Consider the following 24,921-nt stretch of genomic DNA (forward strand, 5'->3'; position numbering starts at 1 on the left):
TGTCCCCTGAAGCCTTGAAGAACTTTGATGAACCTTTCCTCTTCTGCAATCTTGGGTCACTTACTATCCGTGTCACTCTATAAGGATCACAAGCCTGGGCACTGGGGCTTCCAGATCCATGTCCCTCTCTGAGTGATGAGCACAATGTGCAATGTGACCTCTGCTTAGTGACAGTGAGCAGGCACACACTCACCACACGGTCCACCTTCTCATTATCAGGTCCTGAAAGCCGCAGCCACTCAATGTCCAGTGGTCCTTGGTCCTCAGGGCTGAGGCTGAACTTGCAGGGCAGATACGCAGTCTCCCCTTTGGCTTTCTGAACTGTCTGCTCGGGAGTGGTGACGGTCAAACTTCCGGTGAAATCTGCAGAAGGAAAATGAATGACTCTAAGCATCTGCTGTCACTCACCAGGTCACTCTTCACTATGCCACTCAGGAGACAGGATGTAGAGATTTGGTGGGATCTGAACCTAAAAGGGTGGAGATCCCACCCAGGGATGCTCAGGTTTTAGTTTGTGTCTCCATAAAAATGGAACAGCTATTCACATCTCATTCTATGAAAGTCCCTTTACAACACTGTGAGCTTCCCAGTGTTATATAAACTATAAAGAAGGGGTTTCCATATCTCAGTGTAGAACTAAATTCAGTTCGAGCTGAAAGATCTGTTGTGTCTACAGATTCAAAGCTAAGTTGGTACATGCTGGCCATAGACACTGGGAGCTCTAGGCAAGGCATACGCTGTTTACTTTGACACATTCTGCCAAGGCTTCTTTAATTCTAAATTTTTATTAAATCTGATTCTATAATTTTGTGGCTTGCAATACTGGGTATTGAATCTAGGGACTGTGTATGTTACGTCAGCACTACCCCTTGACCTACACATCCCCAGTCCTGAATGCTTAAAAATATTTCTGACAGGCTAAGCTGTTATGAGTGCTTGCTGCTCTTTCAGATGACCCAGGCTCAGTTCCTAGCACCCATGTTGTGCTCACGCCCATCTGTAACTCAAGCTTCAGGGGATCTGAAGTCTTCTGGCCCTCATGGGCACCTGCTCACATGTGATGCCCATACATATACTCAGGCACACGCACATACAAATAAAATAAATTAATAAATTTAAATATTTTTCTGAACAATTTAAAGACAATTTAAGAAGAAACATCATTGTTTCTTTATATATGCATATACATATATATATATATATATATATATATATATATATATATTTTGTTTTTTTGTGTTTTGTTTTGTTTGAGACAGGGTCTTCCTGTAGTCCTGGTTGGCCTGGAATTCACTATGTACCAGACTGGCCTGGAAGTCTCAGAGATCCGCCTACGTCTGCCTCCCAAGTCCTGAGATTAAAGGCATGTGCCACCATGCCCCCCCCTTAATATTATCTTTAAGACATTTATCGTCTACATCTTTCCTATTTCCTTTCTGAAAACGTGAATCATATTCATTTCGTTATTTTTGAGGAGACATTGAAAATTTTCACAACTTGTGTATTCTATAAAATCTGCATTCCAGGCCAGTACGATGACTTTTTTTGGCAAAGGACTTACAAGGCAGGCAAGGCTTGTGACCCCAGTTCAACACCAGAACCCACGTAAAGGTGGAGAAAAGAATCAAATCGACAAACTTGACCTCAGGTATCCACACTCAAGCAAGTGCACCGCAGTCCCACACACACACACACACACACACACACACACACACACACATTCACACACACACACACACACACACACACACACACACACTTTTTGAAGCCTTCCATTTAGTTACCTAGATCACACTTTAGGATAACATTGAAAGGCCTTTTGTTTTGTTTTGTTTGATACACAATAATTTGAGCTCTAAATAAGCACAAACTCACAAAAATGTCGGTGAAGCGCAGTGACGGAGCACTTAACCAGTACAATACGCCACTGAAAATTTAATTGTTAAAACAGATGGCTCCGGCCCCTTGCACCTGTGCAAGAGTTCAAGAAAACCTCCAGTCTTCTAACAGTTGCTTTAATAGCAGTGAGAAAAAGGTATTATTTCTTAATCTATAAGAGAGGAATTCTATTGAGTATAATCAGTGTACTTTTGTTTTTTTTCCAAAGAAATGCAATTCTGATCGCAATTCTGATCATAGCCATTTCTACATAAAAAATGAGTTTATTCACTTCTTGTCTTGAAATAAGATCAAATGTGGACAGGCAATACCATGGTTTGAATGTAAATTCAGGGCCGGCTAGCCGGCTAAGCAGGTGAAAGTGCTTGCCAGGTATGCTGAGGACCCGAGTTCCATTCCTAACCCAGAGTGGAAAGAGAACAGCAACTTCTGAAAGATGTTCTCTGACCTCTACACGTGTTGTCGCATGCACCTACCTATACACATGCACACTCACATAAATGTAATTTAAATAAATAAAAGCACAAATAGTAACACACAAAGGAGAGAAATACAATTAAATTTACTAAGGAGCATCAAGATGTGTTTGGAGGCGGGAGATCATGATTGACGTTGCAGTCGCTTCTTCTAGTCTACTCATTTCACACCCTAGGAAACATTCCTAACTGGCTCCACTTGGGCTAAAGTACCATTGACCAGAGTCTGCACTCCGCAGTGCTGCCAGCAGAAGACTGACTCACCACCAGCACAACCTGACACTGCCAGTGTGTACAGTGCATGTCCTAGTTTGTTCTTCATTGCTGTGACAAAACACTCTGACCACTACCAACTTGGGGAGGAAAGGGTTTATTCAGCTTACGTCTCCTGGGTCACAGCTCATCAGGGAGCCCAAGGTAGGAACTCAGGGCAGGAACCTGGAGTTAGGAGCTGGAGCACAGGCCATGGAGGAATCCTGCTTACAGGCTGGCTCCCCTGGCCCCTGCTCAGCCTGCTTTCTTATGCAACACAGGCCCACCTACCCAGGGGTGGCACCACTCACAGTGGGCTGGGCCCTCCCACATCACTCATCAAGAAGATGCCCCTCAGACATGGCCACAGGCCAGTCCAATAGAGGCAATTCCCCAATTGAGGCTCCCTCAACCCAGGTGTGTCAGGTTGACACTAAAGCTATCCAGCATAGCACATGCTCCCCTTTCTGTGGCTCTGTGTCTGACACTCCTGCTCTGGAGTGGAGCAGAACAACTCTGACTCCCACGTTAAGACTTCTTACCTCTGGGGGCTGGAGAGATGGCTCAGTGGTTAAGACCACTGACTGCTCTTGCAGAGGACCCGGGTTTGATTCCCAGCACCCACATTGTGGCTGCAAACCATCCTTAACTCCAGTTCCAGGGGAATCCGAAACCATCTTCTGACCTCCTCAGCATTGCATGACATGGGTACACTCAGATACATGCAGGCAATACACTCATACACATAAAATAAGAGTAATAAATAAAATATTTTTTTTTAATATTTAGAAGCTAGGCATGGTGGCGCATGCCTTTAATCCCAGCACTTAGGAGGCAGAGGCAGGCAGATCTCTGTGAGTTCAAGGCCAGCCTGGTCTACATAGTGAGTTCCAGAACAGCTGGGGCTACCGGGAGACACTCTCTCAAAAAGACCAAAAAAAAAAAAAATTTTAGAAAAAGACTCCTGACCTCACCCTCAGTGCTTCTATAAAGGATCAAGGAAGAGTTAATATGGGGGTGCCCTAATTAGATATTTCCAGAGTTATGCCAATCAGAAAAATCAGAAATTCCTACCAAAAATGATTCCTCAGAGTTTCCCAAAACATGAGACCTTGGGTTGTAGAACAGGTGATGTTGCTTTCATAATGGATTTTGCTTCCACTGTCCATCTGTGTAAAGTCGCCATGGTGAGGCAGCCACCCCAACAAGCATGCTGCCCAGGCTTTACATGGCATCCTGCACCCCCAATCCCAGGTAGGGACCTCCAGCCAGCCTTTCACCCCGCCTACCTCTTTCTGAGGATGGTGTGGTGTCCAGCACCCTGATTTGGGGAGAACTGCTCACTCCTGTTGTGACCCCAACCCTGCCACCATAGGACCACCTTAAAACTCACTGACCCCCCACAAATTTCTGAAGATTGGCAGCGAGAATCTTCTAGTGCTATAGAACATTTACTACTGGGCTCAGAAGTTTCACTTATCCCTTATCCCTAGAGGAGTTGGGACCACTTCTGACACCCCATTTACATATCCACACTGAGTGACCCCAAGACTGAATCTCAAGTATCTTTCAGCTGGTCCACAACTGGTAACTAGGGGTAACAGCAAACAAACATCCAAATACCCACTCAATAAATGTGAGACCAGATATCCATACCAAGAAGCATCAACAACAACCTAACTCCAGATGCCCGGGTCCCATCACAAAACATAAACAGCACAAATAACTAAAACAATGTCACCTCCAGAAATAAGTACCACCATAGTTAAGCTCCCTGAGGAAAGCAATATAGTTGATGCACAAGACAGTGATGTCAAAAGAGCGATAATAAGTATATTCAAGGAACTCAAAGAGGATATTCGTAAATTCTAGAAGACCGTGAAAACACAGAGCTGCGTGGGATGAAAAATTTCAAGATATGAAAGTAGAACTTAATAAATACACAGACTTTCTGAAGAAACACAAACTGGAATAAACATTGAAAATTTCAGTTAGTGAAAGTGAAATAAAGAAACTGAGTGGGAGACAGGCTGGAGAGATGGCCAGTAGTTAAGAGCACTGGTTGCTCTTGAAGAGGACCCGGGTTCGATTCCCAGCACCCACATGATGGCTAACAATCATCGCTAACTCCATTTCCAGAGGATCCAATACCCTCTTCTGACCTCCATGAACACTGCATGACATGGGTGCACTTAAATACCTGTAGCCAAGACACACACATAAAATAAAAACAGGTTTCAACAAATATTGGAAAATTGAATTAACATCTTGTATTGCATCTGACCACAAAGGAATAAAGCTGGATATCAAGAGATGTAGAGACTGCAGAAAGTATAGAAACTCATGGAAACTAAACAAACACTATCAAATGAAAATTGGGTAAAGAGAGAAATCAAGGGGGCTGGAGGGATGGCACAGTGGAGAGCACTGGCTGCTTTTGCAGGGGACCCAGGTTCAGTTCCTAGCACCCACATGGCAGCCGTAACTCCAGTTTCAGGGGATCTGACACCCTCTTCTGGCTTCCATGGGTATTGTACATATAGACATACATGCAGTCAAAACACTCATATATATATGTATGTATGTATATACATATATATAATGTGAGAGAGAAATCAAGAAATAAATGATAAATTCCTAGATTTGAATGAAAACGAAAACAACATACCAAAATCTATGGGACACAAGGAAGGCAGTCCGAAGAGAAAAGTTTATAGCACTAAATACCTACATCAAAAATTTGATGGGCTGGAGAAATGACTCCGTGGTTAAGAGCAGCTGCTGCTCTTACAGAGGACCCGGGTTAGGTTCTCAGCATCCACACTGCAGCTGACAACTACCTGTAACTCCGTTTCCAGGAAATCCAACCCTCTCTTCTGCCCCCTTGTCACACATGGGGCATTTACACACATGCAGGCAAAACACTCATACACATAAAATAAAAACAAATCTTTTAAAATAATTTAAATTGAGAGATCTCAAATTAATAACTTGATGACGCACCTGAATACCTTGGAAAAACAAGAACAAACAATACCCGAAAACAATAAATGAGAAGAAATACTTAAAATCAGGGCTGAAATTAATCAACTAGAAATGAAAAAGTGACTACAAAGAAGCAATTAGGCAAAAAGCGTGTTCTTTGAAGGTGTTAACAGGATTGACAAACCTTTAGCCAAAGTAACCAAAAGAACTTTGGAATAAATCTTACCAAGGAAATGAAAGACTTACCAAAAAAATTGAAGAAGGAAATTAAGAACAACAACAACAAAAACCCAGAAGATGGAAAGACCTCCGGTGCTCATGGATTGGTAGGATTAATATTGTGAAAACAGCAATCCTACTATTAAAAGCAATGTACAGATTCAATGCAATCTTCATCAAAATTCCAATGTAATTCTTGACAAAAAATGAAAAAAAAATCTTAAATTTCATATGGAAATTCAAAAAGCCCAGGATAGCAAAAACAATCCTGAACAATAAAAGAACTGTTGAATGGATCACCATTTCTGATTTTAAGTTATACTGTAGAGCCACAGCAACGAAAACAGCATGGTACCAGCATAAAAACAGACACACTGATCAATAGACTAGAACTACAGACCCAGTCCATGAACCTACAGGCACCTGATTTTGACAAAGGAGCCAAGGATACACACTGAAGAAAAGACAGCACCTTCAACAAAGAGTGATCAAACTGTATAGCTACATGTGGAAGAATGAAACTAGATCTTATCTCACCCTACACAAAACTCAACTCTAAATGGATCAAGGACCTAAACATAAGACCTGATGCCCTAAATATGAAAGAGAATAAAGTAGAGATACTCTGGAACTTACAGGCACAGGAAAGGACTTTCTGAACAAGACCCCAGTAGTGCATAAAGACCAACAATTAACAAATGAGACTTCACGAAACTAAGAAGTTTTCTATATAGGAACATCACTGCAGTGAAGAAGCAGCCTGCAAAATGGGGAAAAAAATCTTTGCCATCTATGCACTTTGTATATCTAGAATATACAAAGAACTAAAATCTACCCACCAAGAAAACAAACAACCCAAATAATGGGGCTCAGCAGTTAAGAACACTGGTCGTTCTTGCAGAAGACCCGGGTTCGAATCCCAGCACCCACATGGCAAACAACTGTATGTAAGTAACTCCAGTTCCAGGGGATCCAACAGCCTCTTCTGTCCTTCGCGGGCATTGCATGACACGGGTGCACTTACCTACATGCAGGCAATATATATACACATATAGAATAAAAATAATAAAAATATAGGGCTGGAGAGATGGCTCAGTGGTTAAGAGCATGGGCTACTCTTGCAGAGGACATGGGTTTGATTCCCAGCACCCACATGGCGGCTATGAACCGTCCGTAACTCCAGTTCCAGGGGAATCTGAAGCCCACTTCTGACCTCCACGGCATTGCACGACACGGGTGCACTCACATACATGCAGGTGATACACTCATACTCATAAAATAAAAATAATAAAACATTTAAATAATAATTTTTTTTAAAAAAAAGAAAAATGAACTTCTGAAAATCACATGTAAATTGGCAGAACTGGAAACAATCTTCCTGAGTGAGGTAACCCAGATACAGAAAGACAAATGTCCCATGTTCTCTCTCACATGTGGATGCTAGCTTTAAATCTTAGAGGTCAGGAAACTTGTAAGATGTATAGAGTGGAGACTTTCAAGGACAAGAAGATAGACTGCAGTGATATAAAGGGGGGAAGGAGAACAGTGGAACATGGAGGGTTTAATGGGTGGGAGGAGGGAGAGCAGGGTAGAGGAGGGAGTGTGGGGAGGGCAAACTAACACTAAAGACTGAAGAAGCCTTGCCTGTGCTCGGCACTCAGGAGGCAGAGGCAGGCAGATCTCTATCAGATTGAGACCAGCCTGGTCTATATAGGAAGTTCCAGCCTGGCTTAGGCTATGGAGAGACCCTGTTTCAACCCCTCTACCTCAAAATTTAAAAAGATTGAAAAATCCATACAGAAACCCAGTACTGTAGAAGTTTCCTAGAAGTTTCCTAAAACATATCCATATACATAAATAAAAGGGTTCAAATGGAGTTACCCTCTAACAGGCAGACAATGCCTCCCCCAGATACCACAGGCTATCAAACTAGAAGCCCAATGCCAGGTCTGAGTTACCTCTTTTTAAGTTTGATTAGGAATGTAGCTCAGTGTTGGAGCCCTGCTCTAGCAAGCATGAGGCCTAGCATAGCAAGAATAAATAAAATGATTACGCTAAAATCCGAGTTTTGTGTTACATAAATGCTGCTACTATGGCATGGTGCCCATTTACCCCATTACTAGGAAACACATCACCAACAACAGTTACTCACCAGTGACTGTCAGCTGCAGGTTCCTGTTGGCAACACTGGGGGCTTTTTTCACTCGGCATCGATAGGTGCCAGCGTCCGATAATTGCACATCTGTTACAGTGATCGAGGCATCTCCAGATTTGATATCGTTACTTGTGAAGTGTACTCGTCCTTTCAGATCTTCACAGAAGTCATAGTAGATCTTGTCTACAGAGTATAAAATAATCTAAAAGAAAACCAGAACAGAAGAAAAAAGTTAAGTGGACAAAATAGGAAACAAAACCAACAGAAAAACCTGTTTTGTGAAGAGCTCTACATACACCATGCTAACATAGAATCAAAACGTAGGAAAAAAGAAGGAAAGGAGGGAGGCGGGGGGGGCGAATAAGAGAGCTGTGGCGATGGCTATCACAAAGTGCCTGCCAGGCAAGCACAAGGAACCAAGGCAGGCACCCGAGAGCCAGTTTAAACCAGGCATGACCACATCTATAACCCTACGGCTGGAGTGGGGAGGTTTGTAGAGAGAGGCAGAATCTGGGACTCATTGGTCAGCCAGTCTAGCCGGTAAATGAGCCCCAGGTTCAGTTGGAGATTAAAGGGGGCCAGGTGTGGTGGTGTGCTCCCTTAATCCCAGCACTTGGGAAGCAGAGGAGGTGGATCTCTGTGAGATGGAGACCTGGTTTATATGATAAGCTCCAGGCCAGTTGGAGCTATAGGGAGACCTTGTGTTGAAAAAGCAAAACAAAACAAATTAAACTCAATTTAAAAAATACTGTTTGGAAACAGTTTCTAAACACTAATAAGAAAAAAAATTATAAAAAGTGTTTGAGTGTTATATCAAGTTACAAATAAAGCAAACACACAAAAACCAAAAAGTTTGCTCCAAACCTTCTATGAATAACGCAGGAACCTAATTCTACTGCATTTCTTCAGCCGCCACTATAGCTTTGAAGGCTTTGCAGAGTTAGCTGAAGACAGATACAGAGGGTAAACGGACTCTGCGCACACTCCCCTGGCTGCCCGGCCTACTCAGGACACCCCTCCACTCTTCTTTGCCTCCTGTCACACACTTTCAAGACTAGATTCTCAGAACTTTCATAACATCTGTCCCCTGAAGCCTTGAAGAACTTTGATGAACCTTTCCTCTTCTGCAATCTTGGGTCACTTACTATCCGTGTCACTCTATAAGGATCACAAGCCTGGGCACTGGGGCTTCCAGATCCATGTCCCTCTCTGAGTGATGAGCACAATGTGCAATGTGACCTCTGCTTAGTGACAGTGAGCAGGCACACACTCACCACACGGTCCACCTTCTCATTATCAGGTCCTGAAAGCCGCAGCCACTCAATGTCCAGTGGTCCTTGGTCCTCAGGGCTGAGGCTGAACTTGCAGGGCAGATACGCAGTCTCCCCTTTGGCTTTCTGAACTGTCTGCTCGGGAGTGGTGACGGCCAAACTTCCGGTGAAATCTGCAGAAGGAAAATGAATTTGACTCCTCACCACAGTCACTCAGGAGACAGGATGGGTAGGACCTGAACCCAGAGGGATGGAGTTCTCACCCAGGGATGCTCAGGTTTTAGTTTGTGTCCTCATAAAAATGGAACAACTATTCACATCTCATTCTATGAAAGTCCCTTTAGAGCACTGTGAGCTTCCCAGTGGCATATGAAATGTAAGTTTCTGCTAGGAGTGGGTTTCTACATCCTAGGAGACATGTAGAACTAACACATCTAGAGTTCCTCAAAAGTCAGTTTTGTATACAAATTCAAACCTAAATTGATTCATGCTAGACACAGTACCACAACACATTGGGAATGCTGGGCAGGGGATACATTGGCATAAGGGTCTAAATCCCTGATAGGCTGACAGGGCCGCTGACATAAAGATGGCACACTTCCTATTCTTGATTTGAGACAAAAACCTGGCCGGCTTTCTTTCTGGCTAGCAAGGCCTCCTGTGGCTAAGCAGTCCAGACCAGTTTAGATAAGACCAAGGCCAGATCTGAACACATCTCAGCTTGTAGCTGTAGCCAATCACAGCTCTGTCTTCTTTGCTTAAGTTGACCAATCCAAAATTAGAGGAGGGGCCTTATACTAGCAGAAACACTTAGTCCTACGTCCTCCTGGAGGCTTTGGCTTTTTGGCTTTTTCAGTTCCACATCCCCTCTGTACTTGTGGAGATCTCTCTCTCTCTCTCTCTCTCTCTCTCTCTCTCTCTCTCTCCCCCCCCGTGTTTGAAAAAGGCTTTTTTCTTTTTTTTAAAAATTTTAATTTTTTTATATATTTTATGTGTATTTAACTTACAAAAGAATGAGCACCCAGTGCCTTTTAATATTTATTTTATGTATATCAGCATGTTGCCTACATGTATGTAAGTGTGCCCATGTCATGCAATGCGATTCCTCTGGAACTGGCATTCCGGATGGTTGTTAGCTTCCATGTGGGTGCTGGGAATCAAACCCGAGTCCTCTGCAAGAGCAGCCAGTGCTCTTAACTGCTGAGCCATTTCTCCAGCCCCTCCCCGCTTATACACTTTTAATAGGGTTTCCTGCCTGTTGCTTTCTGCTGTCTGAGATTTTTCCTGCCTTTTAATTCTTTAATTGGTGTAGAAAATGAACCAGATCAAAACCCCGTAGGCAGTTAACATTGGTAAATTTTGGCAGTAACATTTTCTGGCAAAGCTTCTTGAATTCTAAATTTTTACCAAATTTGCTTTATAATTTTTACTGAAATTTTGTTGTTGTGTTGATGGTACTGGGGACTGAATCTGGGGACTTTGAATATTAGGCCAGCACTCTACCACTGAGCTACATCCCCAGCCCTGAATTCTTAAAAGTATTTATTTTTTCGTCTTCTTCTTCTTTTCTTTTTAGGTCTTTTTGAGACAGGGTCTCCCTGTAGCCCCAGCTGACCTGGAACTTGCTATGTAGACCAGGCTGGCCTCGAACTCATAGAGATCTGTCTGCCTCTGCCTCCCAAGTGCTAGAATTAAAGGTATGTGCCTCTATGCCCAGCCCTTAAAGTATTTCTGAGCAACAATTTTTTTTATAAAGGCAATTTAAGAAAATACACTGCCAAATTTTAAATCTCCGTAATTCACCAGCTGATTGGGCTTAGTATTATCTTTAAGACATTTCTCATTTCATCTCCCTTCCAAGTTCCCTTTTGAACAAGTCAATTGCATTTAATTGTTCTAGCTACTTCTCTGTTGCTGTGATAAACGCAGACCAAAAACAACTTGAGGAGGAAAAGGTTTATTTCAGCTTACAAGTCCAGCATCGTGGGACACCAAGACAGGAACCGAAGCAGAGACCCTGGAGGAACGCTGCTCACTGGCTTCCTTTCCCTGGCTTGCTCAGCTACCTTTCTTACAGAGCCCAGGTCCAAATGCCCAAGGATGGCACCACCCACAGAGCCGGTCCTCATTCATTAATACTTAAGAAGATTCCTCACAGGCCAATCTGTTGGATAAAATTTGTATTCTGTAGACCAGGCTGGCCTTGAACTCACAGAGATCCACCTGCCTCTGCCTCCTGAGTGCTGGGATTAAAGGTGTGCACCACCATGCCCGGCTGTCACTTTTGTTTTGTGTGATGCACATAGCCTGAACTCTAAACAAACAAAAATTTCCACAAAGGTTGGGGTGGAGCTCAGTGTAGAGCACTCACCTAACAAAATTCCCACTAATAATTTGTTAAAACAGATGACTTAAAACCACTGCAACTCTGCAAGAGCTCCAGAAAAACCTTTCTAAGAGTTGCTTTAACACTAGTGTCTCTTGAAAAACAATTCTGCCCATACTAAGTCCCACTTAGACGTGTCCGTTCACTACTTATCTTCAAATAAGATCAAAATTTGAACAGTCTGGGGGCTGGAGAGATAGATGGCTCAGTGGTTAAGAGCACTGGCTGCTCTTGCAGAGGATGAGGGATTGGTTAGGGAGGATTGTTAGCTGTCATGTGGTTGCTGGAATTCGAACCCGGGTCCTCTGCAAGAGCAGCCAGTGCTCTTAACTGCTGAGTCATCTCTCCAGCCCCTCCACAATATTTTCTCAAAGGTAAACTTACTGTGTGACTTTTCCTGGGGAAAAGTCTATTCACTCTAGCTAGGGCATCAGTGACAGATCAAAGAAATGATTCTCCCCACGTCTAGCTTGGTGAACAGGAGTATGAGGTGTGTTTACAGGAGCACGGGTGAATCAAAGGCAGGCATCACTGAAAAGCCAGTCCCAGCATGCTGACAGATCCTAGAAGCTGCATCCCTGGGCCTTGCTTTACAGCTTTGCTGGCAGCTCAGCTCATGAAATCTCTCTTTCCAGCAGGGTTCCTGCTTAGGCAAGCTTGGGGGAGGAGCCTTGTGAATCTAGAACTTTCTGAGCTTCCTCCCCATTTCCAGTCACAGGAGTTCTCCCTCCAGGAGGGACGGTTTTGGTCTCTGAGGAATAGTTACACAAAAACACACAGCCCACGTGTGTCCAGCTGTGTTGCCATCTTCAGTGGCTCCGCTCCATTTGGACTGTTCCTCACCCAAGCCTGCCATTCAGGCCCATGATGAGCTGGACGACGCTCCAAGCTCTAAGAGCCTGGTACATGGCCAGTCTCTCCCTTTTCTCACTATAGAAACACCACATTAGAACAAAACTAAGTCAATCCAAAGAAGGCTTTCCTTCAGAAGCCCTGGAGGTTTCATTCGCCTTAATATGCAAAGCCACAGCCCTGTTTTCATCACACTGCCACCCCACGTGCATGCACAGCCTTGCTGTAGCGGAGGGATCTGACGTGCACGCGATGCACTCGATGAATCCTTCCTGTCGTTTCTAGTAACTCAATTTCATTCCTACCTCATGCACCAGGGCAGTCTACCTCCCTGCCTTGTGTTTTTTCTTTCCTTCTTTCTGTGATTGCTGTTGGTATTCTGTTTATTACCCCCACCTGGCACTTATCATTTGCTACTTTGGATTTCTTTTATCTTTATAACTTAATTTTTTTTTTTAAAATTCATGTCGGGGCATGGTGACATACACCTTTAATTCCAACATTCACAAGGCAGAGTCTGGTGGATCTCTCTGAGATTGAGGCCAACCTAGTCTACATAGCAAGTTCCAGGCCAGCTGGAGACACTGGGAGGCTCTGTTTCAAAAAACAAAAGAAAAAACTTTTAATTAATTAATTTATTTTTATTTTATGTGTGTGTTTTGCCTGCATGTAAGTGCACCTGTGGAGGTTAAAAAAGGGATTCTGATTCCCTGGAACTGGAGTTACCACCAGTTATTAACCATCACCTAGGTGCTGGGAACCTAACCAAAGTCTTCTGTAAGAATAGTCAGTACTCTTAACCACTGAGCCATCTCTCCAATCCTGTTATCTTTATAATTTTAATGGTAAAGCTGACAGTTTTATCACAGCTCTTAGATGTTGATGGTTATATCTTCTTCCCAAACTACTTTGCCATCTTGGGGTTTTTAAAAACTGCATGTCCCAGCGAGCTACTAAATCATGAGCCCCATTTGGATGGGAAAAACTGTGGACTCCTCTGTTTCCTGTTGTAGTTCTTTTCATATAGAAAAGTGCCAGTGACTCAAAGGTATATTTGATCAATTATAGAAATGTTGAATGAGGTCCTAGGTTCAACACCCAGTAGGGAGGGATGCTGGAAAGCACATTAATGTGTCTGAAGAAACTCCCTACTTCAACAGCTTTTTATAAGTCATAAATACCAAAAAAGACCAAGAAGTAAAATTGCTATAAATAACAATGAAAATGTCCTGATTGCTACATGCCTTTTTATTTTGTAGAATCAAACAAAAATTAAATGATTTCAATCAAACATCTAAATATGCAGAAGTCCAACCCTTCCTGATACACATTCCCAGTACTTACCCTACCCACAGTGTCACCAGAATAAAATGCAACTTGGTTTTCAAAATGTATCTTTCATTCTTTCTTGTTTGTTATATAAAAATAATTTTTTTTGAGACAGGGTCTCCCTGTAGCCCCAGCTGACCTGGAACTCACTATGTAGACCAGGCTAGCCTTGAACTCAAGGAGATCTGCCTGCCTCTGCCTCCTGAGTGCTGGGATTAAAGTCCCGACCCACCACGCCCAGCTCTAGAAATACTTTTAAAGACTACCTTTTGGGCTGAAGATAAATCTCCTGCATTTCGTAAAACTGGGCATGGTGGTGCACACCTGTGCTCCCAACAATCAGGAAATGCAGGCAGGGGGTAGAAGTTCAAGGTCATCCTCAGCCTGGGATCTCAAAAATAAACAAATAATGGCTGGGCATGGTGGCGTATACCTTTAACCCCGGGACTCCAGAGGCCGACAGGTGGATCTCTGTGAGACTGAGGCCAGCCTGGTTCTTACAGTGAGTTCCAGTCCTACTGGGGCTACAGGGAGACCCTGTCCCCAAAAAGACCAAAAAAAAAAAAAAAAAGAGTTACATATGTGTATACAATTACAATTATCTGGAAAGATTGGTGCCAGACTGTTCACACTAATTATTTTTAAGATCTGAGATTTTAAGGGAGAAGACTTCCCATGTTCTTATGCATACAGTGCTTAAGAAATTTGAAATGACTTTCAGGATTGCTTTTTCAAAATAAAAATTTTGAAAATATATTATTATTATTATTATTATTGTCTTTTTTGACTAGTTCCAGCTGGCCTGGAACTCCCTATGTAGACCAGGCTGGCCTTGAACTTACAGAGATCCACTTGCCTCTGCCTCTGGAGTGCTGGGATTAAAGGTGTGCACCACCACGCCCAGCATATTTTATTATTTTTATTGTAGTATATGAGTGTAATGTCTGTATGTATGCAAGTGCACTCATGTTGTGCAGTGCCCACAGAGGTCAGAAGAGGGTGTCAGATCCCCTGGAACTGGAGTTAGCCATCATGTAGATGCTGGGAACCAAACCCAGCTCCTCTGCAAGAGGAGACAAGCCGTCTCTTCAGCCCCCTCAAAATATATTTCTTACAAAGGTTTACAACATTCTGCTGTGCTTCATGGTATCGCACTAGAGATTAATTACAATCCCAATGTCATGTAAGACATTTCCATATTAGATTTCCTAGTGATGATAAAGGGCCTCCTTTCACAGAGACGTGGGTAGCACACAGAGCTGAAGAAGGCAACAGCCACAGTTGTGCAGGATGGGAGACAGATGCTGGATTCCTCACAGCATGTGGGGCTCTTTCCCAATATTATCCAACATTATTCATGAGCAATCCCGTGATAATTTCACTTCAAATGGCTTGTGGGTTCAAACATGGTTCAAAACCTACATGAAACATCAATTCCAACTCATATTCAGAGTGTGGTGGGATGGATGCATAGTGATTATCAAGGCTCAAGTGTTGGTGGAGCCCAGTTAGTTAGTGCTCAGCACTGATACTATATAAACAAACCCAGCCACAGGCCACACCAGTCAGGACTGAAATAACAGTTCCCACAGTCTGCTGCCTTTATATCTTCCACTTCCACGTCACTTGGATCTGCAGAGCGTCTCTCCAGCCCAGCCTGTCTCGCATTTGAGCATCAAAGTGGCATGGGTTCATCAAGGGGTATTTTTTTGGCCCTTGATGTCATCTCCTGCTGAGGCCCGAGCAGGTCTGTTTCTGTCCAAGAACGGAGCCTCACTGGAGACAAGAAAGAACGAGGTCTCAGCAAGAGAGGCAAGGTTTGGAAGTGAGGAAGTGACCTAATTTCTTTATTTACCTTTTGCAAGTTTAAGCTATTTGTTAGTCTTACCGGTCTTCTGTGACCTCTTCCTTCTGCTAATCTTCAAATTATATAGTACCCATGGAATTTTATGGCTATTGTTTTAAAAAGAAGTAAACATTTGAATTTCTAATCAAGTTTTGCATGAGGAAATACAGAGAAAAGTTGAAAAGAGACACAAAATCGGTGAAGAAAAAACAAAAACTGTATTAAAATTTTAAGTTAGAAAATCATCACTTGTCACGATTTGGCAAAATCACAGTAATAATCATTTCAGGCAAGATGCTGGAAGTTAGGGTGTTCAAGAATGATGACGATCAGGATATTTCACATAGCAACAAAGCATCTTCCACAACATACTTATTAATCAGAGGGAAAATTCATGACTTCCCCATGGAAAGTTCTAATAGCACCTTAGTCAGATGGTCAAAATCACCTTCAGCAGACCATGCAGTTCCAGAACAAGACTCTGCGTTGGAGACACAGCAGGACAGCCAGCGCAGGTTCCCTATGTGCACAGCCTGGCTATACAAAGAAATGAAGGAATCCGAAATGCACTTAAGTAAAAGAAGGCACAGTGATTCCAACTATAAGACATTCTGTAAGAGACAAAATTAGAGAGACAAAAAGATCAGTGTTGCTGGGGAGAGAAGAAGGAACAGCAGAATACAGGTTTGTAGGGCAGTAAACACCTTCGTATACTATAATGGTGACTACTTCTGATAAATTTGTCCAAATCTATAGAATACTCAGTGCCAAGAGCAAACCCTCATGTAACACACAGACTTAAGGTAGTACTTATTGTATCAAGGCAAGGGCCTCGGTTCTCTGGTGGGGGATACTGGTAATAGGAAGGATGCAGGGGCAGAGGGCACTCCAATTTTGCTATAAAGCTAAAACTACACTGAAAAAAAAATAAAATATATTAAAAGAAAAAAAGGGGGGGGAGGCTGGAGAGATACCTCACAGACTGAGCACTGGCTACTCTTGGAGGACCCATGTTTGGTTCCCATCACCCATAAGGCAGCTAGCAACTGTCTATAACTTTAGTTCCAGGGGATCCAATGCCCTCTTCTGGCCTCTTCAGGCATCGCACACACATGGAGCACATACATACATGAAGACAAAACACTCAATATAAATAAAATAAATTAATCTTTAAAAAAAGAAGTCGGGGCTAGAGAGATGGCTCAGCAGTTAAGAGCACTTCCTGCTCTTTCAGAGGACTTGAGTTTGGTTCCCTACCCACTTGCCTTGATCATCTGTAACTCCAGATCCAGGGCACTCTGACACTTTCTTCTGGCCTCCACAGGCACTGTATTCATGTGCACATAACCTCACACAGACACATACAAATATACACAATTAAAAATAAAAACAAACCCTTTTTAAAAAAGAGGCTTCAGGGGCTGAAGAAATGGCTCAGCAGTTGCTGCTCTTGCAGAAGACCTGGGTTCCATTCCCAGTACCCACATGGCAGCTAACAATCATCCGTGACTCCAGTTCCAGGGGAATCCAACACCCTCTTCTGACCTCCATGGGCACTGCAAGACACAGGTGCACTTATACACATGCAAGCAATACACTCATACACTAAAATAAATTTTTAAAAAGATTTAAAAAGAGACTTCATTGTAAGATGGCAGTCTACAAGACCCCATTAAGTTAACAAAAGAACAGACTTTTCCAATAACAGAAAGAAGAAGAGCTTCCGTAGCTTACAAAGGCAATATCAGAAAAGTGGCAGCAAAAAGATGGGAGACACGAAAAGCAGCCGAGCTGAGCTCAGCTCCTGTGAGGCAGCTGCCTGGCAGCTCTTGGTGGCCAGGAGCAGACTTAATTAACAGAGAATAGCTCTAGAGTTTGGTGGTCCTGAGTCTTCAGTCAGGGGAAGGATCGGCCTCTGGAGCAAACTAACTGCTGCTCACTGTTATAGAGACCAGGAATTGTGAAGCTGAAGGCTTGACATCCACAGTTGCCTTCCTCCAGCAAGGAGAGCCACATGTCAGAGTTTGCAAATGACAGAGACAGGTCCTCTGCTAGTATCTGCTAGTACAGATCTCCATGCTGTGGTTATTTTCCCCATGCCGATGGGCTTGGGAGACACTCCCGAGTGAAAACATCAGTTACTTCAGGGAGTAAAATTTGAAAAGTGTGGGAATGGAGACATGGTTCAGCAGTTAAGAGCACTGATTGCTCTTGTAGAGGACCAGGGTTCAGTTCCCAGCACCCACATGGTGGCTAACAACCATCCAGAACTCCAGTTCCAGGGGATATGACGCCCTATTCTGACCTCTGTGGGCATTGCATAACATGGGTGCACTTAAATACATGTAGGCAAAACACTTGTACACGTAAAAATAAATAAATGAAAAACAATTTGAGAAGTCTTGGAAAGGTGAAGTATTTGCCCAGCCCCCACACCGGGAAGCTGTGTGACCAGCGGAGCCCCTGGTATACAGAAGTTGCTAACTAGAAGACAGCCCTGGCAGACATCAGACATGTGTCTAAGCATCTCCAAGTTCAACTGGCCCTCCTCCCATGCAGATAACTGTCAGTCTCCAGTTTTTGAGGACCCCAAATAAGCTGCTGTAATACTTCATCTTTTTGGTTTTGCTTTTGGACCCTGTATGCCCCATTTTTATTTCATCTTATTTTATTTTGTTTTACTACATTTTAGTTGTATTTTCACTTTACTATATTAAAAATCTTTGCTGGGTGTGGTGGCGCACACCTGTAGTCCCAGCACTGGGGAGGCAGAGGCAGGCGGATCTCTGGAGTTCAAGGCCAGCCTGGTCTACATAGTGAATTCCAGGACAGCGGGGGCTACAGGGAGACCCTGTCTCAAAAAGACCAAAAAAAAAAAAAAAACTTTTAATGTTTTATTTCTTATTCTTCATACATTTTCTAACATTGTTTACCAAGTTTTTACATTATTGGAAAACCTTTTTCCTTCTTCTTTTTCCCTTTTTTTTGTGCCCCATGTTTCCCTTTTTCATTCTTTCATCTATTGTTTTTGTTTGTTTGTTTGTTGTTTGTTTCTTTGTTTTTTGGTCTTTTTGAGACAGGGTCTCCCTGTAGCCCCAGCTGTCCTGGAACTCACTATGTAGACCAGGCTGGCCTTGAACTCACAGAGATCCCCCTGCCTCTGCCTCCTGAGTGCTGGGATTAAAGGCGTGTGCCACCACGCTGGCTCATCTATTCTTTTAGTAGCATTTTGACCTTATTTACTGGTATTTATCTATTTAGGTGTTTTTTGTTGTTTTTTTAATGTGTTTTTTAAATTTTCTTTTTATTTTATGTGTATGAGTATTTTGCCTGCATATACGTGCGCCCTTGTCATGCAATGCCTGAAGAGGCCAGGGCGTTGGAGCCCCTGGAACTGGAGTTACAAACCATTGTTAGCCACCATGTGGGTGCTGGAAACAGAATCTGGGTCCTCTGGAAGAGCAGCCAGTACTCTTAACTGCTGCACCACCTCTCCGGGCCCATTCTTTCTTTTTTTTTTTTTTTTTAAAGCACAGCCTTTTAAACATTTTTATTTATTTATTTTTGTTTTTTTTATGTGTATGGGTGTTTTGCCTGGTGCAATGCCCACAGAGATCAGAAGAGGGCATCAGATCCCCTGGAACTGAGTGCTCTCTCCAGCCACCTTGTTTTTTTGAGACAGTGACAGTGTCATGTAGGCTGACCTCAAACTTTCAATGTAACTGAGGATAATCTTGAGCTTCTGATCTAACAAATATTTTCTGGATGAATGAAGTTTTTCTTGTTCTGAGAAAATAAAGCAAAAGGAATAGCTTGAAACATCTTTTTACCTATTTCAATGTAAACTGAAAAAAAACACCCGGTAAAAAAACACACCTGCTGGGCATGGTGGCACATGACTTTAATCCCAGCACTCAGAAGCAGAGGCAGGTGGATCTCTGTGAGTTCAGCCTGGTGAGTTCTAGGCCAGCTGGGGCTAGAGGGAGAAGAGAGACCCTGCTTCAAAAAGACCAAGAAAAAAAAAAAGTTCATGTAACCACTTCTACATTGAAAAATGCTATTCGGGACAATCTAAATCTATGTTCCTGGGGCATGTTCACTCATATGTGATTCAGAATAACATGTCTCTTATTCCCTTTAAGGGTGGAGTTTTATGTTATCATTAACAAGATACTAAGATAAAATCTGACTAGTGATGGCATTCAGAAGATCCTGTCTTACTGTAGAAGTTAAGCCATGACAGGTGAGAGCCTGTCCTCTAAGTACATCAAGCAGCTATGAGTCAGAAGACAGCTACTAAACTGGAGAGCTAAACTATCACAGGGAGCTTTGTTAACAAAAGAAATCAAGTAAGTGATCCTGGATGCTCAGAAGAAAGCAGATCACAAGTTTAGGATCTGTTTGTTGCCAAGAAGGATCTGGTCTCCCCTTTGCTCCCTGGGCCTTAGGATCACCATTGAGCTGATTATGATGAGACAGAGAACAGTGAAGAAGATAGAGTTTATTACTGAAAAGCATGAGACACTGTCAAGAGTGAGGGTAGGCTGTGACTAAAGGGACCACTGCAAAGGGAAGCACTCTCACAGGATGGGCATGGACAGTGGCCAGCTTACTGTGCCCATCTACATATTTTGATGAGCTGTATACTGGTATTTATTTATTTATTTATTTATTGGTCTTTTTGAGACAGGGTCTCCCTGTAGCCCCAACTGGCCTGGATTGGCCTTGAACTCACAGAGCTCCGCCTGCCTCTGCCTCCCGGGTGCTGGGATTAAAGGCGTGCCAAGATGATTGACAGATCCATTAGATGAACTCTTAAGGAAACGGGCAATAGTGTGATTTTATTCTTTACCAGAAAGCCTCTGGCTTATGATATTTTGGGTAGTTAAGAAAGTCATATCTCAAGAGTTGCCATAAGATTCAGATTCCATTCTTTAAAAAATATTTGTACTTATTTTATGTGTATGTATGAGCATTTACCTGCATGTATGTATGTGCACTGTATCTGTGCCCAGCAGAGGCCAGAAGAGGATGCTAGACCCCCTGGATCTGGAGTTACAGACTGTTGTAAGTCACCAAGTGGGTGCTGGGAAACAAACTGGTTGTCTGAAAGACCAGCTCTTGGGCCCCAGATCCCATTCCTTTGATCAGTAAGCAGTGTCCTGGGTTTCTGTTCCTGGTTTTACAAGCTGGTGATTATAAAGGCAGGGTCCACACCTGCAAGTCTGAAAATATGATAGTCCTATCTAACGTTTGAAGGGAGGAGAAGAACAAAGCTCACAGACTTGGGGTTTTTCACATGAGACAAAAACAAAACAAGATCCACCACAGAGGAAAGACTGCACCTTCAAAACAGTGGGGAGTTAGCAGATGAATCAGAAACTGAACGTAAGGACAGATAAGGCCTTTTTCTACCGAAAGCAGCACTGTCCTGGGGTCAGTCATAGACGGAACAAATCAAGAGGCTTTACAGGAGTGAGAACGAGCGAGCTGCACTGTGGAAGACCCTGTGGGGATGCCGTCCCTTCATGGACACGCCCCTGCCCCCTCAAACCCCACCCCCTCTGTTCAAGAGCCTCTGCTTATTCACCCAGCACATCTTTCTGGTCACCACCTCCTCTTTGTTCCCACAGGCGATATTAATTGCTCTTCTTCCTCTAAATTACACATCATTTCTTTTATTATAGGAAATTGTTTACATGCCTCCACCCTAAAGCTTGGAGTTTTATTCCCCTCGGGAGCAGCAGGCACTTATCTCTGAAGGATGTGTCTCAGCCTTATTCAGATTCCACAGAAAGTGGAGGGAGCATGCAGAGAAAAGCGCAGCAAAGTCATTTCATTCATAGGTAAACACGCCTGCGTGCACTGAAACGGGAAAAGCCACAGCGTCATTTTCATTTGCTTTTTTGAGACAAGGACTCACTATGTAGCCCCATCTGGCCTGGAACTTGCTATGTAGACCAGGCTGGCCTCGAACTCGCAGAGATCTGCCTGCCTCTGCCTCCTGAGTACTGGGATTAAAGGCATGTGACACCATGCCCGGAGCATAGCAGTACTTTTACACCCTCAAAGACCTGCAGGAAAAGGTATTCATCAATACCAGAACGTGTAACTCACTGTGCCGTAGTTAGAGAACAGAACACCATACAGCAATGCAAATGAATAAAACAGCAAACAGCCTGAACAGGTTATAAAAGACAAGTGAAAGCAGAGACCTGCTGCACAGCCCGGGACACGGCAAAGCACAGACCTGCTGCACAGCCCGGGACACGGCAAAGCACAAAGGGCTAACACTGACCTACACTGTCAGGGATCAGAATGGGCAGGAAAGTCCTGGAAGGAAAGCAGGCTTTTGAGACCTGGGTTCTACTGTTTCCAGATCTAGGGGTTGGCTCATCCTGTGACAGCATTCTAACCTGGACCCAAGCATGCTCTGACCTGTGTGCTGTGCATGAATGCTGTATTTCGACTCAAAGTCCTGAGGATTTTTTTTTTTGACGTCTGCTTGGTTTTTTTCTTTTTAAAAATCTTTTTATTTATTTTATGTGTATGAGTGTTTTGCCTGCATGTATGCAAGTCCCTCCATGTTGTGCAATGCTAGCAGAGGCCAGAAGAGGGCATTGGATCCCCTGGAACTGGAGTTACAGATGATTGTTAGCCAGCATGTGGTAGCTGGGAACGGTTCTTTGTAAGAGCAGCCAGTGTCCTTAAACACTGAGTCATATTTCCAGTCCTGCCCCCCTCATTTTTCTTGAGACAGGGTCTCATTATATAATCCAAGCTGACCCCAGTGTTAGGGTTACAGGTGTACATGACCAAACCAATTTAAAGGCTTATTTAAATGAAAATTTAAATTTATTTATTTATTTATTTATTTATTTATTTATTTATTTATTTATCTTTTTGAGACAGGGTTTCCCTGTTGCCCCAGCTGCCCTGGCACTCGCTATGTAGATCAGGCTGGCCTCAAACTCACAGAGATCCTCCTACCTCTGCCTCCCTAGGGCTGGGATTAAAGGCTTGCACCATCATGCCTGGTGAAAATTTATTTACTTTCACAGTGCTGCGAATTGAACCCAGACCATTACATATGCTAGGCAAGCATCCTACCATGCTCTACATTCCTATCCCTTAGCATAAGTCTTTTTGAAGCTGAAGAAGGGACAGGAAGATAGCTCAGTGGGTAAGGTGCGTGCTGTGCAACATAAGGACCTAAGTTTCCATCCAGTAAAACCATGGAAAAGCTAGATGTAGTGGCCTGCCTCTATAACTCCAGCACCAGGGGATGGAGACAGGCAGCACCCTGGGGCTCACTGGACAGCCGATCTAATCTAACCAGTGAGCTCCACGTTCAATGAGAGATTCTGACTCAAAAAAGTAAGGTGGAAGGGCTGGAAAGATGGTTCAACAGTTAAGAGCACTGGCTGCTCTTGCAGAGGACCTGGGTTTGATTCCCAGCACACACATGGCAGCTAATAACCATTTACAACTCCAGTTCCAGGGGATCCAACACCCTCTTAGGAACTCCACTGGCATTTCACTTACATACATGCAGGCAGTACACTCATACACATACAATAAAAATAATATTTTTTTTAAAATAAGGTGGAGGGCAATATAGGAAAGATGCCCAGTATCAACCTCTAGCCTCTACACATGCACAAATGGGTGAATGCACCATTCCCATGCATGGGCCTGCATAACACCACATGCTGTACACACACACACACACACACACACACACACACACACACACACAGAGAGAGAGAGAGAGAGAGAGAGAGAGAGAGAGAGAGAGAGAATGAAGGAATTAGTGACTCCCCCACTCCCTAAAAAAACATCAATTTTAATTACTTTTGTTTAAAAAATACTGTTCCAGAGGCTGAGAGATGGCTTGGCAGCTAAAAGCATTGGCTTCTCTTCCAGGGGACCTGGGATCGGTTCCTAGAACCCATCTGTAACTCCAGTTCCAGGAGATTCGATGCCCTTTTCTTGCCTCTGTGGGCACTGCATACACGGGTGCACTTACAATCAGGCAAATTGCTCATACAAATAAAATAAAAATACTGTTTTAATCTTAATCAATGCACTTAAATTAAGAAAAATGTCCAGTCAAATGGAATAAAAAAATCCCACATAGCTGGGCTCCACAGCCATGAGCTGAAACAAAGAGACTGGCTGTGGGACTAATGCGTATCAGGACTAGAGCCATGATACGACTGTGGGATCCAGCTTAGTGAAGACATTCTGACTTTACCAGAAGACGGAGTCCTTGAGGTGGGGCAGGGTAAGGTAAGGGTGAAGAGATCCTATCGGTATGAGAGGAAGTTTTGATGAAGCACAAGAAAACTCACATCAGTGACATCAGAGATCAAGGTTTCAGGGATGCACCCGGCATGGTGGTGCATTCGCTAAATCCCAGCACGTGGGAGGCAGAGGTAGGTGGATCTGTGTGAGATCAAGGTCAATCTTGTCTATATAGTGAGTTCCAGGCTATCTGGAGCTACAGGAAGACTCTGTCTCAAAAACAGACAAAATATTTCCGAGGTGCATTACTAAGTATATTGGAGAGGTTACCTGAGCAAGCTAGTTAGGAAGTCACTGTGTCCAAAAGGTGAAAGGTGAAGGAACTGTGGTGTGAGGTGTTAGAAAAGGACCTGTGAAATGTCAACTCTACAATGCCAACATAATGCTGTGCTGGTGCTGGGAGGGGAGGGACATGAAGCAAGGCATTTGTCAGTGTGGAGAATCACCGAGTGGTCTCACAACATCTGTTCCACAAATCATAGCATATTCTTTACCTCCAAATTTTTTCCATGGGACTGGGATTGCTTATAAAAAATGTATTTAATACATAATTTGTAAACCAGGACCAGGGAAAATGTAAGTTATAGTGGAAAAACAGTCTAGAGATTTAACAAAATAAATGTGTATATAAATTTTGTACACGTATTTTCTGGGTTGGGTTGTTACCCATGCTTCCCTCCTCCCCTCACACACAGACACAGTCTTCCCAGGAAATCATTCAAACCTCAATTCCAACAAAAAAGTATCGTCACCCTTCTTTTCACCCTAAATGGTACATTTCTGCTCCCAAGGGCTCTAATATGCAGATGCTAATTTCGAACTTTCTAGCAAAGCAAGTAGAATTTTCCATGTTTTCATTCACTTCATAAAAGCCTAGGTATCACTCCATTTTAAGGAGGCTTCCTTTGCCTCCTCATGAAAATCCCAAGCCTGCTTTTCTTTCT

General features: G+C 43.2%; 1 protein-coding gene across 1 annotated transcript in view; it reads right to left on the minus strand.

The window, feature by feature from the left end:
- The window catches only part of LOC103742954, a 22,637-nt gene extending 10,138 nt beyond the window's left edge, over positions 1-12,499 (minus strand). The window contains exons 1-4 of the mRNA XM_029568810.1: positions 12,487-12,499; positions 9,261-9,430; positions 7,984-8,188; positions 14-363 (exon numbers count right to left, since the gene is read on the minus strand). Of these exons, the coding sequence (XP_029424670.1) occupies positions 14-363; positions 7,984-8,188; positions 9,261-9,430; positions 12,487-12,499 (738 nt within the window). The remainder of the gene's footprint in view (positions 1-13; positions 364-7,983; positions 8,189-9,260; positions 9,431-12,486) is intronic.
- Positions 12,500-24,921: the final 12,422 nt, after the last annotated feature.

Source organism: Nannospalax galili, unplaced genomic scaffold (genome assembly GCF_000622305.1).
Source record: "Nannospalax galili isolate Female #2095 unplaced genomic scaffold, S.galili_v1.0 scaffold482, whole genome shotgun sequence".
Lineage (NCBI taxonomy): Eukaryota > Metazoa > Chordata > Mammalia > Rodentia > Spalacidae > Nannospalax > Nannospalax galili.